The following is a 16,313-nucleotide window of genomic DNA, read 5'->3' as shown; positions in this document are numbered from 1 at the left end:
GTGCTGTACACTGAGGCTTAATGCTATAACGAGTACTCAAACAGTATATTTCACTTTGTGTTTCTATGGGGGTGCAAACGATTGAAATCTTTACTTAATGTACACTAAACTGATCTTCTGTAAAAAAAAAAAAAAAAAAAAAAAGAAATTATCAATTCCCAACTTGACTCTCACTGGGATTAAACATGACAATAGGTCTGATCTGATTTCATCATGATTTAAAAAAAAATCATCTATTTTTCACTTTATGTTTCTGTGTGGGAACAAACTGTTGAAATCCTTACTTAAGGTATACTAAGCTGATCTTCTGTATATTAAGATAATCGAAAATGAATCTTGATGTGAATGGAAGGGGAGAGGGAGTGGGAAAGGGGAGGGTTGTGGGTGGGAGGGACGGTATGGGGGGGAAAGCCATTGTAACCCATGAGTCGTACTTTGGAAATTTATATTCATTAAATAAAAGATAAAAAAAAAAAAAAAAAAAAGAAAAGAAAAGATGCCACTTAATATGGCAAAGGACTGTTCCTCTGTCCTATCTTACACAATATGAAAATGTAAATAAACATATCAAAGTAAAAAATCGTAAAGAAATGGAGGCAAGAATCTTATAGTTCAGTTAAATTATTTCTAGGTCTTAGCAAGAGCAACCCCTTTCTATAGTTCCAATTAAAAAAAAACTGTTCCCTCTCTGACACAATGCAGAATGGCATGAAGCTACAATTTCTTTGCCGTAAGCTCTATCCCCAGCCGCCCCCATTGCCCTGACCCTGGGGTTCATATTTTCACTCTTCTACCCTCAAGAAAACACTACACTGAGTTCTGAAGTTTTTGGCTACTACCAGCTCTAGGAAAATCAAGGATGCAAACAATAAAACATAAAAAAGTTATAAAAGCATAAACAATCCCTAAAACTAATTGCTGTCTCTATAGAAAACAGATATGGCACTAGTTTTTCTTGAGTATTTTCTCTTTGTTTTTCAGATAATTAGCTCTACTCAACATTTTTATTCTCAGGTTACTTCTACCTTTCATGTTGAAGTCTTCACAGATCCCCTTGGGAGTTGGAGGGTTACAAGAAGAATTAAAAATTGGGGCCCTAACATCTCAAGTTAGATTCATTTACATCTGAGAGGAAACTTTTGACTGGACAGACAAATCTAATTATCACTCTGCTTTATTCAGAAACCTTAAGTCATCCCCAAAAACATGAGTACAAAAATGCAATTGACTTTAAAGACATTCTGATAGATTTACTAACTCTAGTTATTTGCAAAATCATCTTGTAACAATTTCAAACTAATATAAGCAAATGTAATTTTCTAATGTTGTAATGTGATCACACATTATCAATATTTTTTAATGAAGCAATTAACCTTATAAGCATCTAAATTCCTTAGTGATATTTTCAATTATGTTGAAATTAATTTTCTTGATTAAATCTAACTTCACCCCAAATAATCAATGTGATTGTTTCTACTTACCTATGCAGTTCTTTAATAGTGGATCAATAGGTTGAGGGTGATCAGAAATAGTAAATTTAACAGCTGTAACCACTGAGCTTCGAGCATATGAAGAGCCTAATTAAAAATAAATCGTAAGTCTATTGTTATGTAGTCCATCTAAATCAACAGGCATCATTTTCAAACCATTTCACATTAGTATCAGTGTTTTCAATTCATTAAAATTCTCTTTGAGTAAGAAGGGTATTTCTTAATTTTCTCAGGATACTAAAGAAGCAAAGTTTACTCACCTTAAGAAAACTAATCCCACTGGAATTCAAAAGAAACAGCTTCTTCTGGGAAGGAGGGGACTTGGGGGAGTGGCAGTGGAGGATCTAGCCCTCACAAAAGGGAACTGGTTAAATCCATAAATAGCTTACAAAACCTTAAGTTTGGTTTTATTAAGAAAGCAATTTCTAAGAATGAATGGCTATTACTACCTTACACTCATTCTACTGGGATTGACACTGGTAAAATGGAAACTTCTACAATCTTCCATCTGAACTAAAGTATTTTCACCAATTTTAATATTATAATTAGTACTAGGCAAACTCTTTAAATTGTATTAATTCATGGGCGATCTCTTTTTCATGTTTCAAGACAAAATAGTAACATTAACTAGAGAATTTATTCACCCATTAACTATTCACTCTATCCAAAAAACAAAATCATTTGAATGAAGTTCCACATTATAACACAAGGCGTTACTTTTTCCTCATATACTTGGTTTTACATTTAAGAAAATATAAAAGCATGGCTTAAATTCCTCATTAAGCATCTTCTGAGGCATTCAAATATCAATACAAAATTTTAAAGAAAATCTAGATACCCACCTGATATCAAATACCCTTTAAGGCGTGGAAGCAGAGTTTCTGGATCAATTAGAGTGAGTTTTCCTAGACACTCAGCAACAACATTTCTGGTTCCTTCCTCTGCACACTCACAGTGCTTTAGTAATAAGGCCCATATGTTTTCAACATATGGTTTCAGGCCCACCACTGATGCAGAGCTAATAATTTCCTTCAAGGAATGAAGCAGAAGATACTGCCTTTTGGGTTGACTGGTTATTTCTTGCAAGACAAATGGCAGATACTCAGGAAGGTTGCCCACACTAATGCTGCCTAATGCATACGATGCAGCTGATTTCACTTCTTCACTAGGAGATGAGAAGGCTTCTAATATTACAGATTTTAGTTCCAACTGCCCACTTAAGTCAATATGATGCCCAACTTCTCCTAAAGAAAGCAGAGCTAAGAGACGAATTGAATCCGTAGATCTTGAGTTCTTCACATCTTGAATGAACTGACCTACTACTGCTGGTCCTTCTTTAGGGCATGCTCGAGTAAGGGCAGCTACACATTTGGCAATGGAATAGTAAGACTGCTTATGAGTAAGAGCTGTGCTCTGAGAGTAAACTGGACCAGTTAGCATGCGCAACAAATCCATGTATCCTAGATTATTTGTTCCAGTGACAACCAGAGCTTGGAAAAAGTCTAGCATGGCACTAAGAGCTCCCCCCTGCAATAAGGGTGATCTCACAAGTCCAATAAGTTCATTGAGAATGGATCCACTTATCTTTGAAAGGGAGGAGGGATATACTTTTGCCAGGGTAGTAAGGAAACTGATAGCCATCTGTGAAACATGCATATCACTTTCGCTGATAAGAGGTGGGAGCTCATCCAGAACTGCATCAATCATGGCAGCTGTCAAGCTGTCACTATAGTTTTTAATTAGAATATCTAGGGCAGAAAGCGTACCCAGTTTCAAAGCTCTCTGGTTTTTCCTGAGAAATGAAGCAAGGATAGGAACCCCTTCTCCCAGGACAGGCCTCAAATCTATCTTTAATGGTGACCCAGCAATCAGTGTCAATGCTTTCACTGTAGTTAAACGGGTAATTTCATTTTTCAGTCTCTCCAAGAAAATCTGAAGTGTATTAGGCAAGTCAGAACCCAAATTGTCTCCAAGGTTGCAAATAATTTGTCCCATACAGGAAATAGCCCTTTCCTTGACTTCCTGATCAATGTCAGCTGCTTTTAACCTCTTAATAGTACAGGTAAATAGATCTTTGATGTAAGGAGTTGCATCAAACGAGGAAGGCTGATCTAATGGACGGATTACTTTGACAAGTTGTTGAGTAACAAGAAGTGCTTCAGATGTAATCTTGTAAAATGGGTCTCCAACACATGCCACCACAGGAGGGACCAAAGCCTGAACGTGAGGATGGAAGACTTGAGGAGAGTGGTTACAGAGAATTACATATAGACATGACAAAGCATCAATCTTCAAATTCGATGAGCTCGATTTATCATTCAGTGAGAAAATGATCCCTAAAAAAAAAAAAAAAAAGCCAACAAAAATCTAATCATTTCTTCAGTTTAAAGAAGACAAAATTAAAAACTGACCCCCCAAATACACATTGTCTTAAAACCAATAGAAATTCCATCATCTATAATAAATATTAAGGCCAATGATTTTGAGGTAAGACACTGAATTTTTAACTTCCGAATTTCTACCTATAGGGTGCTCAAGACAGATAAACACATTAGTTGAATGTGCAAATTAAGCAGTCATAAATTTCCTTTTGAAAGGAAATAATAATTGAAAGTTATCTAAGTCTTATTAAAAGGCCTTTTAAGTCCCGAAAGAAATTTACTGCTTCTTTCATACCTGGTACAAGTACAGGAATGTGTTGTGTTAGAGCCCCAGGTAACACATTTACCAGTTCAGTTAACATGTTAAAACAACACTGTCGTGTCTTCACACTTTTTTCTTTCATCTGCTTATGCAGAGCTTTCACAATGTTGGGAACCTGAAATTATAACATACTCATAAGCTGGTCGAGACCTGGTTACTTCCTCAATACACTTAACATGAATTATACTGAATGACAGAAAGGGAGGAATTCATCTTTTTTTTGTTACATCTTTTTCTGTTAGCTATTGTGAACATGATTAAGATTGCTGAATACAAACTAAGTTTGTTCATGTATTATATATAACAATTAATTTCACATATAAGAAGTTTGTTGCATTAAATATATTCTCTTGCAACTATGTCTGATATATGTGTTGTACATTCTCATATATTTGTTTGATAATGTTAAATTAAAGAAAAGCTATCAGCTTTCCACACAGCAACAAATTAGTTTTTCTTTATTCACTTTAATTATAAAATACAAAGTACACTAAAAAAATCAAATAGTAACATATCTTTGAACCAAAAACTTGGGAGCATGATGTTATTCTGAACAGAAAGTAAACAGATAAGCACCAAAGGAAATAAGGCATATTATAGAAAAACAAGCATTGAATAGGATCTTTTTTTGGCTTTCAGTTTGTTGGTAAAATGAAAGCAATCTCGCTTAAAATATAGCTATCAACAGCGGGCGTATGATTCAAAAACACTTGCTCTAAACTTTCTAATGTTTTGTTAGTAAAATTTAATAGGGTGTCTACTGACAAATCTTACAGATGGATATTGGGCAATAAAAAGAGCTTCTAATTTCCTCAAGAGCAAAGCAAGCAGAAATTAAAAGCAAACAAAACAAGAAAGGCCAAAAGTATACACACAACAGTAAAAATCCCTCTAAAAACACCACTGTATAGATACATATAACTGGACAATGACTTGTGAACTAGAGACAAAATAAATTATCTAATTTCCCAAAGTATTATTAGAATTCCTGGTAATTCAACCAAGCAATACCTGACTTCTTCAATGTTCATCTTTATGAAAAAGTCACCAAAAATTTATTTATTTACACTATTTCAAAATAAGATAATATGGTATAGGAACACCTCTCCTTTGCTTTAATCCCTTTTGAAACTTTGTTTGGGGACCGGCGCTGTGGCGCAGCGGGTTAATGCCCTGGCCTGAAGCGCCAGCATCCCATATGGGCGCCAGTTCTAGTCCCAGCTGTTCCTCTTCCAATCCAGCTCTCTGCTATGGCCTGGGAAAGCAGTAGAAGATGGCCCAAGTCCTTGGGCCCCTGCACCCTCTTGGGAGACCCGGAAGAAGCTCCTGGCTTCGGACTGGCGCAGCTCCGGCTGTTGTGGCCATCTGGGGAGTGAACCATCAGATGGAAGACCTCTCTCTCTCTGCCTCTCCTCTCTCTGTGTAACTCTTTGAAATAAATAAATAAATCTTTAAAAAAATAAAAAAAAGAAACTTTGTTTGGTAATATATCAAAATGGGCATACTATTTATGTACTCAATAAGGCTGCTATAGGAATTACATACAGGATAGAAAAAATTACTAGTATGTACTGAATATTTAATAAATGGGAGCTACATAGCTCTGATGTTTATGATCTTAGGAAAAAAATGCCCTCAAGTGAAAAAATATGATTTTATTAGTAAGAGCTCACATATATTAGGCACTTAGTAAACAGTAGGTACTATACTAAAACCTATCCTTGATGGATACTGCTAAGTAAACTCTAATTACAAATAAGAATGAGCTTTAATGAAATAACTAAGTAATCCACCAAAATAACATAGCCAAATTAGGAGTGAAGCTTGATATGTGAACACAACTAGTCTGATTCTACAGTTTGAAGACTCCATTATTAAAGACAAACATTAAAATTTGCTGGATCTTAAATCATTTAATATTGTGTATCAATCAAAAAATACTTCTGATAAAATATATTTACTATACAACCATACACCAGGATTTTCTGAAGATTTATCTAAAAATTTTAAAAAGATCACATTGACCATCACAACTTTTGAAACCATGTCTAAACCAACCTGACTCTGAAGCATTGTTAAAGGTGTTTCTCCCTGTTCCATTGCATCAGGGTCACACAGCCAACTTTGCACAGGACGAGTTTGCTTCAAAAGAGAAAGGTATGCATGAAAAACATCTGCCTTCACGTTTTCTTCACGCTCTTTAAATCTGGATATCAGTGCAGGAGAGACGGTCTTGTAGAATTCTGGAAGCATTTCATGCCTTGTGCTAACTACAGCATCCAAGCACTTAGCAGCTGCACGTCTCACTTTCCAACTCATGTCATCATCGTCACTGTATTCATCATCACTCCCTAAAGGGAAGTTTTAATGTGAACAGGCTATTAATGATAAGAAAAGTATATTATTTAATACAGAAGGTGAACTGTTATTCTAATCTTTTCACTAACATATATAGTAATAGTTAAGCTTAAAAAGAGCTAGAACCTAAACAAATGTAGAGCTTCTTACTTACATAAATTTGTACATAAATTAACCCCTAAAGAAAAATGAGCATGTCTATGGTTTTAATTTGTTAAGCATTTTCCCTTTTATTGTGGGTAATGAATTGTTACTTACTTATAACCCTTTAAAATTGATACATTAAATACACTTGGAATATAAATATTCATAAAATCATAAATTTTTCAGCCTTTGAAAAAAAATTCAAAGGACTTACTTAACCCTACAGAAAAATCAAACAAATGGTGGAGGAGTTTATAAGATAAACTGTGAAATGGATTTGTAGTTATGGATTGTGTGATGAGAATGGGTACCAATCCCAGGACATGCTGGAGAGCTAATTTTCTGGGGGCAGATAGACTCTTGACATTGGCTTTGTGGTAAGGTTTACTAATGGGCTATTTGGAACAAATATGCATAGTCTACCTTTCACAGTTCTGTCGTAAATACTTTCTAACCAGAAAATGCTGCCTACTTAAAAGAGTACCATTTTCTCCAAACTCCTAATGGTAAACCTTGAATATTCCAAGCACAAGCAGTAAGAATTATATCTTAATTATCTATACTTGACAGGTAAGTTGTGTGCTATTTGTGTGTGTATGTAATCTCTAAAAATTATTTCCTGCTAACACCATCAAGCTGGATCAGCTGAGTAGTACAAAATCAGAAAAGTGAAAAAAAAAATTAGTTCTTACAACAGTGTAAAATTATATAACAATTTTATTATTCTTAGCTAAGACTATAGCCCCTGGATGATTGATCTTTACTGACTTATATTCCCATTAGTTTAAAAAACACTAAATGTACCCAGCCAGGTCTTAAAAGATCCTAAATAGGCTCACTTAATTTCATTCATATTAGCATATTTTAGAGGGGGAAAAAAAACAACCAAAGCCTAATCATAAGGCATTTGATTCATTTACCAATAAATATTTAAATAAAAATTAAAAGGCATTACCAAAAAAGAAAAGGAATACAAAAAAAAAACAATACAAGAAAAAAAAATACAAGAAAACAAATACAGAGCTGGAGTTGAGTCCCTGCACCCATGTGGAAGACCAAGATAGAGTTTTGGGTTTCTGATTATGGTCTGGCCCAGCCTTGGTTGTTCGGGGTATCTGGGGAGTGAAACAGTGGATGGAAGATCTTTCTGTCTGTATATCTCCCTCTCAATTCAAATAGAAATGAAGAAAAAAAGGAAAAGAACAAAATAAAACAAATGAATGAAGTTTTTCCCAGGTTAACACACTATACAAACTGCCTCCCAGAAATATGCTTTATTGAAAATAAGGTTATTAAAAAATTAACAAATGTCCTAATCAGTGAAATTACATTATTTTATTATTTTAATTCACATAACTCATAAAACAGTTGAAGGGACTGGTTTTAGCACACTAAACACCAACATTTAAAACCTGAAGTATTGATTGCTAGTGCTTTCTTCAACAGATATTCAAAGCATAAGCTAAAGTTCCCCTTCATTAATAGAATACATTTATTGAGCAACTACTGTGTGTGTCAGGCATTGTCCTAGGCACTGGAATAAAGGAGTAAATCAAGAGATAAAAATTTCTAGCCTTCACAAAGCTTATGTTCCAGCAGTTATCAAATACAACAGGTCAGAAAGTGATTAAGTATGATAAAGAAAATAACCCTCGAAGTAAGGGGAGAATCCTTGGGGTGGAAGGGAATTTTGGCCTGAGAAACAAAGATTGGAGATGCTATTCAGAGATGGCTTTAAAAGGCTAATGAAACACTACATCTGGGTTGTTAGTATACTGCAATTAAAGCAGAAAAACATGAGATCAAGAAAACTAAGGGTGTAATAGAATAAGTCCAAGGACTGAGCCCAGTGGTCACATACATGAAGAATCAGCAAGGAAGGCCAAGAAGCAGTAATCACAACGACAGGGTTAAAATCAGGCAAGTGTGGTATCCTGGAAGCTAAAAAAAGAAGTGTTGCAGGCACTGAATGAGTCAACATTTGCAGTAATTTGTAACCCTGTCCATTACTGGAGGAGTGGCTTTAAAATAGAAGGGGAAGAAAGGAACTGAATAGCATTGTTCTACTGTACCAGAAAGAAATTTGGCTAAAAGTATACAGGATGAAGAGAAGATTTTTGTAGTAGTTTTTAAAAGGATGGGTGAAATTAAAGACTTTGCAGGAAAATCTGTACATAAATTACATAAATATATTTAAAGAATCACACTAAAAGTATTATCAAAAATAAAAGAATAGGGGCTGGTGCTATGGCATAGCAGGTTAAGACACCATCTGCAACTCTAGCATCCCACATGGGTGCCGGTTCAAGTCCTGGCTCTCTGTTTCCCATCCAGCTCCCTGCCATTGCATCTGGGGAGCAGTAGAAGATGGCCCAAGTACTTGGGCGCCTGTGCCCACATGGGAGACCCAGATGAAGCTCCTGGCTCCTGGCTTCTGCCTGGCCCAACCCTGGCTGTTGTGGCCATTTGGGGAGTGAACCAGTAGATAGAAGATCTCTCTCTCTTTCTCCTTCTCTCTCTGTTATTCTGATTTTCAAATAAATACATAAAATCTTTAAAAAAAAATAAAAAGATACCCACAACTCATATAGTTTACAATTTATCCATTTAAATATCTCTATTATGATTCTTCCAATACAAAAAGAAAACAACTAACCATGCATTCTTTCCCAGAGTAAACACAAATCACAGTGTCAACAACATCAATCTTAGGAGCCTCAGAAATATTTATAAGAGGCCAGTGTTAGGGCACTGTGGGTCAAGCTGTTGCCTCCAATGTTAGCATCCCATATAGGGGTGCCAGTTTCTCTGTTTCTCATCTAGCTTCTTGCTAGTGATTCTGGGAAGGCAGCTGAGGGTGGTCCAAGTTCTTAGGTCCCTGCCATTTACATGGGAGACCAGGATGGAGTTCTAGGCTTCTGACCTCAGCATGGCCCAGTCCTGGCCCTATCTCTTCTGTCATTCTGCCTTTCAAATAAATAAAAATAAAATGTTGGTTTTTAAAAAAGAGGCAGAAATATTTAAGTTATTCAGAAAAGTTAAAAAGAACAATACTTAGGATGTTTTATGAATAACTAAGCTTATGTATAAGGAAACTAATTACTCTTTCAAAATTCAACCAAACTGCTATGAGAATGTATATCAACATATTAATTTTTTAAAAACCTTTTTAAATACTAAAGAACAAAATTTATATATAGTTGCTAGTCAAAAGAAAAGGATTCGTAATATTTTTTCTGTATTAAAAAATAAAATTTGGAAAACTTATTACCAAAATAGCATTAACTGCTGATTTTCTAGACATTTTGAATGTGCTGCCTCACTATCAGCTCAATGTATTGGACACTTCCCTAACAATCAATTTGATATGGTCAACTGTTAAAGGTTATTTTCCTTTCTATTATTATTAATTAAAAAATGAGAATTTGAGATAAGAATGGTAAGAAACATCTCCATTTATAATACTTTCATGAAAATTTAATGGGTTCCTTCTATTTAACTTGAAATACCTTGATCATCATCATCACCACCATCAGCATCCATAGCGTTTTCATCTTCATCTTCATCATCATAATTATAATTTGGATCATAGGTAAGATATTTAAGACAAATATTTATAATGGTAGAAACATGAGGATATACTTCCTTAGGACATCTGAAGACAAAAACAAAAGCTGCTTTGAATTTTTTTCTCCTTGATTCAAATTGACCACATTTTTCTTATCAGTTATAACATAGGGAACAGTCCCCATCCTATTTAATAACAATGACCTATTCAACTTTATCAGGGACTTCATGTTTTACAAGGTTAACCTATCATATTACATGTCTTAAATCAATCTTAAAAAAACTCCCCACCCCACCACATTGTACCTGTTATGGTTAATGTGGGATGGTACAGACAGAAATCGGTATATGTTTTTATCTTCCCAAGGTATTACTACAAGATCAAGTTCAAACAAATGTACTCTTCAGCAACTAGGATTATTTGTAAAAATGGCAGTGTCCATTTCTTTAGGCTTGGTCTTCAAAATATACATTGAGAGGACAGAACAGATGAATGTTCACTGAGCCAATAAAGGAAAAAATTTTTTTTCAGTTAGAAGGATAAAAATGAATCACACAATTTCTGCTTTTAAAAAATTGACACTATTGGCTAGTGCCGCGGCTCACTTGACTAATCCTCCACCTGAGGCGCTGGCACACCGGGTTCTAGTCCCCGTTGGGGCGCCGGATTCTGTCTCAGTTGCTCCTCTTCCAGTCCAGCTCTCTGCTGTGGCCCGGGCAGTGGAGAATGGCCCAAGTCCTTGGGCCCTGCACCCTCATGGGAGACCAGGAGGAAGCACCTGACTCCTGGCTTCAGATCAGCGCAGCGCGCTGGCCGTGAAGGCCATTTGGGGGGTGAACCAACAGAAAAAGGAAGACCTTTCTCTCTCTCTCTTTCTCTCTCTGTCTTAACTCTGCCTGTCCAAAAAAAAAAAATTGACACTCTAATGGGGGCCAGCACTGTGGTGCGGCGGGTTAAGCTCCCACCTACAGTGCTAGCATCCCATATGGATGCTGGTCAAGTCCCAGCTTCTCCACTTCTGATCCAGCTCCCTGATAATGTGGCTGGGAAAGCAGCGGAGGATGGCCCAAGTGCTTGGGCTCCTGCACCCACATGGGAGACCCAAAAGAAAACTCCTGACTCCTGGCTTCATACTGGCCCAGCTGTGGCTGTTGAGAACACTTGGGGAGTAAACTAGCGGATGGAAGATTTTGCTCTGTTACTCTTTCAAATAAAAATAAAAATCTTTTAAAAAATTAAAAAACAGGTTTGTAGAAAATGGAATTAAAAGATGCTCATTTAAAAAAAATTGACATTATAAATCTGCTTCTCAGAACGATGAGTTGTAAGGGATAACTGTATATAACACCAGTGAAGTCTCAAGACACTTGAGACTTACTACACTAGCCAAAGGCAAAAAAAAAAAAAAAAAAAAAAAATCTGATACTCAAAACCTATATTGCCTTTTAGTACATATAAGATTATTTCAAAAAAGTTATGAGAAAATGAAATTAAGTTTATTTTGATGCAAAAAAATTTGAAATTCATGCAATGATTTTTTTCATAACATATACTTTCCATGAACTTGTTGAAGACTCCTTTTATGCATGGATTTCAAAATTTTTCAAGTACCCCCATATATGCACAAGTCTTATTAACTTTAAAAAAAATTCATTAGATCCAAGTTTCTTTTTTCTTCTTTTTCTTGTATTTTTTTAAATTTTTTAAGGAATACAAATTTCATAAAAACAATTTGAGGCACACAGTGATTCTTCCCACCATAGCTGCCCATCCACACTCCCACCTCTCCTCCTCCTCCCTCTCCCCTTCCCTGTCCCATTCTCCATTGATTCATTTTCAATTAACTTTGTACACTTAAGACCAACTGTATACTAAGTAAAGACTTCAACTATTTGCACACACACACTAACTATTTGAGAACTAGTTTTATAGTTAACTTTCATAATAAAACTCATTGAGGATAGAGGTCTTGCTTGAGGAGTTAGTGCACAGTAACTCCTCTTGTTAATTGTTAAATTAACACTCTTATGTATTATGTCAGTGACCACCCAAGGCTCTTGGCATGAGCTGCCTCGGCTATGGAAGCCTTTTGAATCCACAAACTCCATCAGTATTTGGACAAGACCATAAGCAAGGTGGTAGTTCTCTCATCCATTTAAAGGAAAGAACATCCTTCTTTGATGGCCACTTCTTTACGCTGGGGCTGGGGTCTCACTCACAGAGATCCTTCATGTAGAACATTTTTTTTTTGGCCACAGTATGTTGGCTTTCTATGCCTGAGATGCTTCACAGGCTTTTCAACCAGACCAGGAAGCCTTAAGGTCTGATTCTGAGGTCACACTGTTACTTAAAGTGACTGTCATTCTTTGAGTCTGCTGTGTGGACTGCTTCCCGTATTGGAACATTCTCTGCCTTTTAATTCTATTATTATTACCAGACACTTGATCCTATTTATATAATTTTTATATAATTTTAATACTTATTCCTAACTATATGTTCACTTTAACAATTAATATAGGTCCAGGTTTCTAAATGGAGAATCATTGTCCTAGCAAAAGGTACATAAGAAACCTAAAACACTATTAAAAAGACATGAAATTCACTATATATAATTAAGACATCAGAAATACAAAAAGCCATTTATCTTCATACACCTAACCTATTTTTAAATTATTATTCTATTCTTAAGGGAAAAAAAATAAAAAAAGAGCTTGAAAACTTACCTTCTCACAAATGATTCAAAGGCTTGAATGCAGTACTCTCTTAATTCATCATCATCTACATTACAAAATTTTACCACCAAAGGAATTATCTTCTCAAGGTATTCACCTAAGAAAAGCATATGGGTTCTTAAAAATATGTATTTAGAGTTTTTTTTTTTTTTTTCAAAGAAATCTCAAAGCATTTTAAAGTTTCTTACCTATTCTGTGACCAGCCTGCCTACTGATGGCTGCAATACATTGTATGTAGGTTCTTGTTGTTGACATGGAATCATTTTTGGATAACTCCGACAATAGATGCTCAATAAGATCTACAAAAACTATATTTCCACAGCTCATAACCAGGTGGCCAAGAGCAATAATAGTTCTTTTCCTCACTGCAAGTCTAGGGCTGGTCAACTGGGGGAGTAGACAGGTGAGGATTGAAGGATGGAAATTAACAAGAAGTCCTCCTTGCCTTAAAATAAAATAAAGAAAAAGAGAAGCAAATGAATTAAAGATATCTGAGCACTACTAAAATGCCTGGTCTCTGACTTCAATGTAAATATTTGAGACAAATCCAAATTAGAATGAAAAGAAAACAGAATTCTCACTATTTAAACCAATCCAACCGAAATGCTAATCTAAGTGAATGCTGCTTTGAAATTTATATTGCCAAACTAACTCCTGGAATCTAGACATATCACTAAATTACAGGACACCCTACCAACTGGATTGGGAAAACATCAAACAAGCAAACAAGTAATGATGTTATCACTTTTAAGACATCTAAATCATATTTGCTTAAGTATAGCTTTTTCAAAGGTTCACAACACTCAAAAACTCACAATTTCTTTATTTTTCACTAAGTTGCACTGGTCCTGCTGGTCCAACACCTCTCTTTCAAATCATCTCATATGTACAGTTCAGTAAGTCAATAGTACTCAAGCATCTATAATGGGCCAGCTCAACACCAGTGATCAAATCACTCAGTGGACAAAGTCTGATTACATTTTCGCTGCCTATTGAATAAGTATAAATTTCCCACCCAACAAAATATGACCCCAACCCATCAGAATGATTTCCTACTATCTATTTTATTTTCTGAAAAACTAAAATACAATGTTTGCTTATTCCAAAACTATGCACACTGGCATATGTGCCAACTGAAGTGCTACTCATTCTTCAAAACTCAATTCAAAGCCATACCATCAATAAACAAACTTCCTTGGATCCTTTCCACTTTAAACTCCAAAACATACTATGCTTCCACAATTAGTCTTTAATCTGCATGTCTTATAACCATCTTTCTTACTCCTACAGTAAAGCTTTTTGTGTGGTAGGATGATACATTATACACACACACACACCCCACAAAGGCACTTGATTATCTTTAAGTTGAACTACATTAGTCACAAATATATATATACAAATAATGAAAATCTATAATGATTCTAATAATCAGGGATCAACTGAAATTGACATGTCCTTTAAAGATATTTTCTACTAGAAGTTTAGATTGATCTTCCAAAGTCTGAAATCCAAAGATAAACAGAAAAACACCAAATGTATAAAAGGTAGGCTTTTTTCTTTCCCAAAATAAATAGTATAAACATGGTTGTCAAAAACTACCAGCAGCTTTTTTAACTGTAAAATATGTAGCTCCTACAGGAACATCTCCTTATCTAAATAGACCACTAAACAGAACACGAAAGTAAAACAAAATAAAATATTGAAAATTTTTAAATCACAATTTTATTACTTGTCAGATCTATAAAATATATATTTGTTATTCAATATTACACTAAGTGGCTTATTTCTTCCCTCACCCCCCAACCACACACATTTGTAAAGCATTCACAATTTAAACATGAATAATTTTGTTCCAAGTTTTACTATTATTTACCAGAGGGGTTTTAATAAACAAAAGTGATATAAATAACAGGCACATTTACCTGCTCAACATATCAGCCATAATATCCAAGGCTTCTAGCTGAACAGAGACATCTTCCTGCTTTGCTATTGCACTGGTAAGACGTCCAGTAATCTTTTTACAGACATTAGCAGCTAGGGCAGAACCTATTTGAATAAGAAATCAATAATAATTTCAACTGAAGCATGTCGAATTCTACCATAGCAGTTATCAAACATTCAACAATCCTACACTTGATTTTGAGAACCAGGAGATCTATGCCAGGAAAATGTCTTTCAAAACAGATTGCTTTTCAATAAAACAATTTGTCAGATATAAACAGGAATTACAACTAACAACTGGAGGTATGGTACATAAGGAAAATAACATAGGTTCAGCTGATTCTACTGTATAACTATTTCTATGCACTAGAATGAATACTGTCATGGAGCTGTGGTAGCCATAGTGCCAGACTGGAAAAGTACCAATAAGAGTTTTCTATACTTGAGTCACTTTTTTTTTTTTTCAGGTAACCCAGCCTTTTGAATGGCAATGAATTAACAAATATATATTCTGAGCTCCAATGGTTAATAGTTTCCTAAAAAAAAAAAAAAAAAAAAAAAAAAAAAAATTTCAACAGATACAATCTCTAATAAGATTCATTCCAACTCAAGACTCTACAACTATATTATAATATAGAAATGCTGTTCCAAGACTCATATCAGGGTTATTACTTTTTACAGCAGCTCATGTTGTTACTGGTAAGTGAGAGCAACAGGAACTGTGACAGTAACAATTTGAAAGGTTTAAAAAATTGTTAGAATGAGAAATCAGCTAAATGTAAATGTGTTTCAACAAGAAGGGGAAAGAGAGGAAAGTATCAATAACAGCTAATACAATTATAAATAATATACCTTCAGAGCTGATAAAATATCTAATGGAAATATGTAACTCGTTAATAAGGGTAAAGAAACACTTATGATACAGTGGATCAGTCTTGGACTAGAAAGATAAGGAATTTGAATCTTCACTCAACCAAGTCCTAAAAGCTCTGAGTTAATCTAATCTCTCAAATTTCAGTTATCCCATCTTATAAACAAGGGTGGATACTTAAGACCCCCCGCCTAGGGTTGCAGTTTCTAGTAGGTGAAATAACACACATGCAGCATTTAGCATAACAAGTATAATAAAGGAGGAATACGTATTCAATAAATGAGTGAAAAACTATGTACTCAAGTTACATTATACCAAATTAAATCTAATTTCAACCTATTTGCATGTAAGACAACTTTTAGACTGTTAATTTGAGCAACAGTTTAGTAGTCAAAGATCAATAGTTCAATCTACATTACCTCAACATTTCTGTCAGAGCCCAAAAGCTAACTAATTAACAAATTAATTAATTACAGTTTTAAGCTTAATTACCAAGTAGCTGTAAA

The 16,313-nt window shown here is 34.9% G+C and overlaps 1 protein-coding gene across 1 annotated transcript in view; it reads right to left on the bottom strand.

Moving 5' to 3' along the window:
* Nucleotides 1-16,313, bottom strand: part of CAND1 (cullin associated and neddylation dissociated 1) — a 70,007-nt gene that overhangs the window by 24,329 nt on the left and 29,365 nt on the right. Inside the window, exons 4-11 of the mRNA XM_051846406.2 lie at nucleotides 14,918-15,041; nucleotides 13,184-13,440; nucleotides 12,987-13,092; nucleotides 10,205-10,350; nucleotides 6,252-6,544; nucleotides 4,167-4,308; nucleotides 2,333-3,826; nucleotides 1,482-1,577 (exon numbers count right to left, since the gene is read on the bottom strand). Of these exons, the coding sequence (XP_051702366.1) occupies nucleotides 1,482-1,577; nucleotides 2,333-3,826; nucleotides 4,167-4,308; nucleotides 6,252-6,544; nucleotides 10,205-10,350; nucleotides 12,987-13,092; nucleotides 13,184-13,440; nucleotides 14,918-15,041 (2,658 nt within the window). The remainder of the gene's footprint in view (nucleotides 1-1,481; nucleotides 1,578-2,332; nucleotides 3,827-4,166; nucleotides 4,309-6,251; nucleotides 6,545-10,204; nucleotides 10,351-12,986; nucleotides 13,093-13,183; nucleotides 13,441-14,917; nucleotides 15,042-16,313) is intronic.

The sequence above is a fragment of the Oryctolagus cuniculus genome, chromosome 11 (genome assembly GCF_964237555.1).
Source record: "Oryctolagus cuniculus chromosome 11, mOryCun1.1, whole genome shotgun sequence".
NCBI classification, from domain to species: Eukaryota; Metazoa; Chordata; class Mammalia; order Lagomorpha; family Leporidae; genus Oryctolagus; species Oryctolagus cuniculus.
This window is presented reverse-complemented; position numbering and strand designations above follow the sequence as displayed.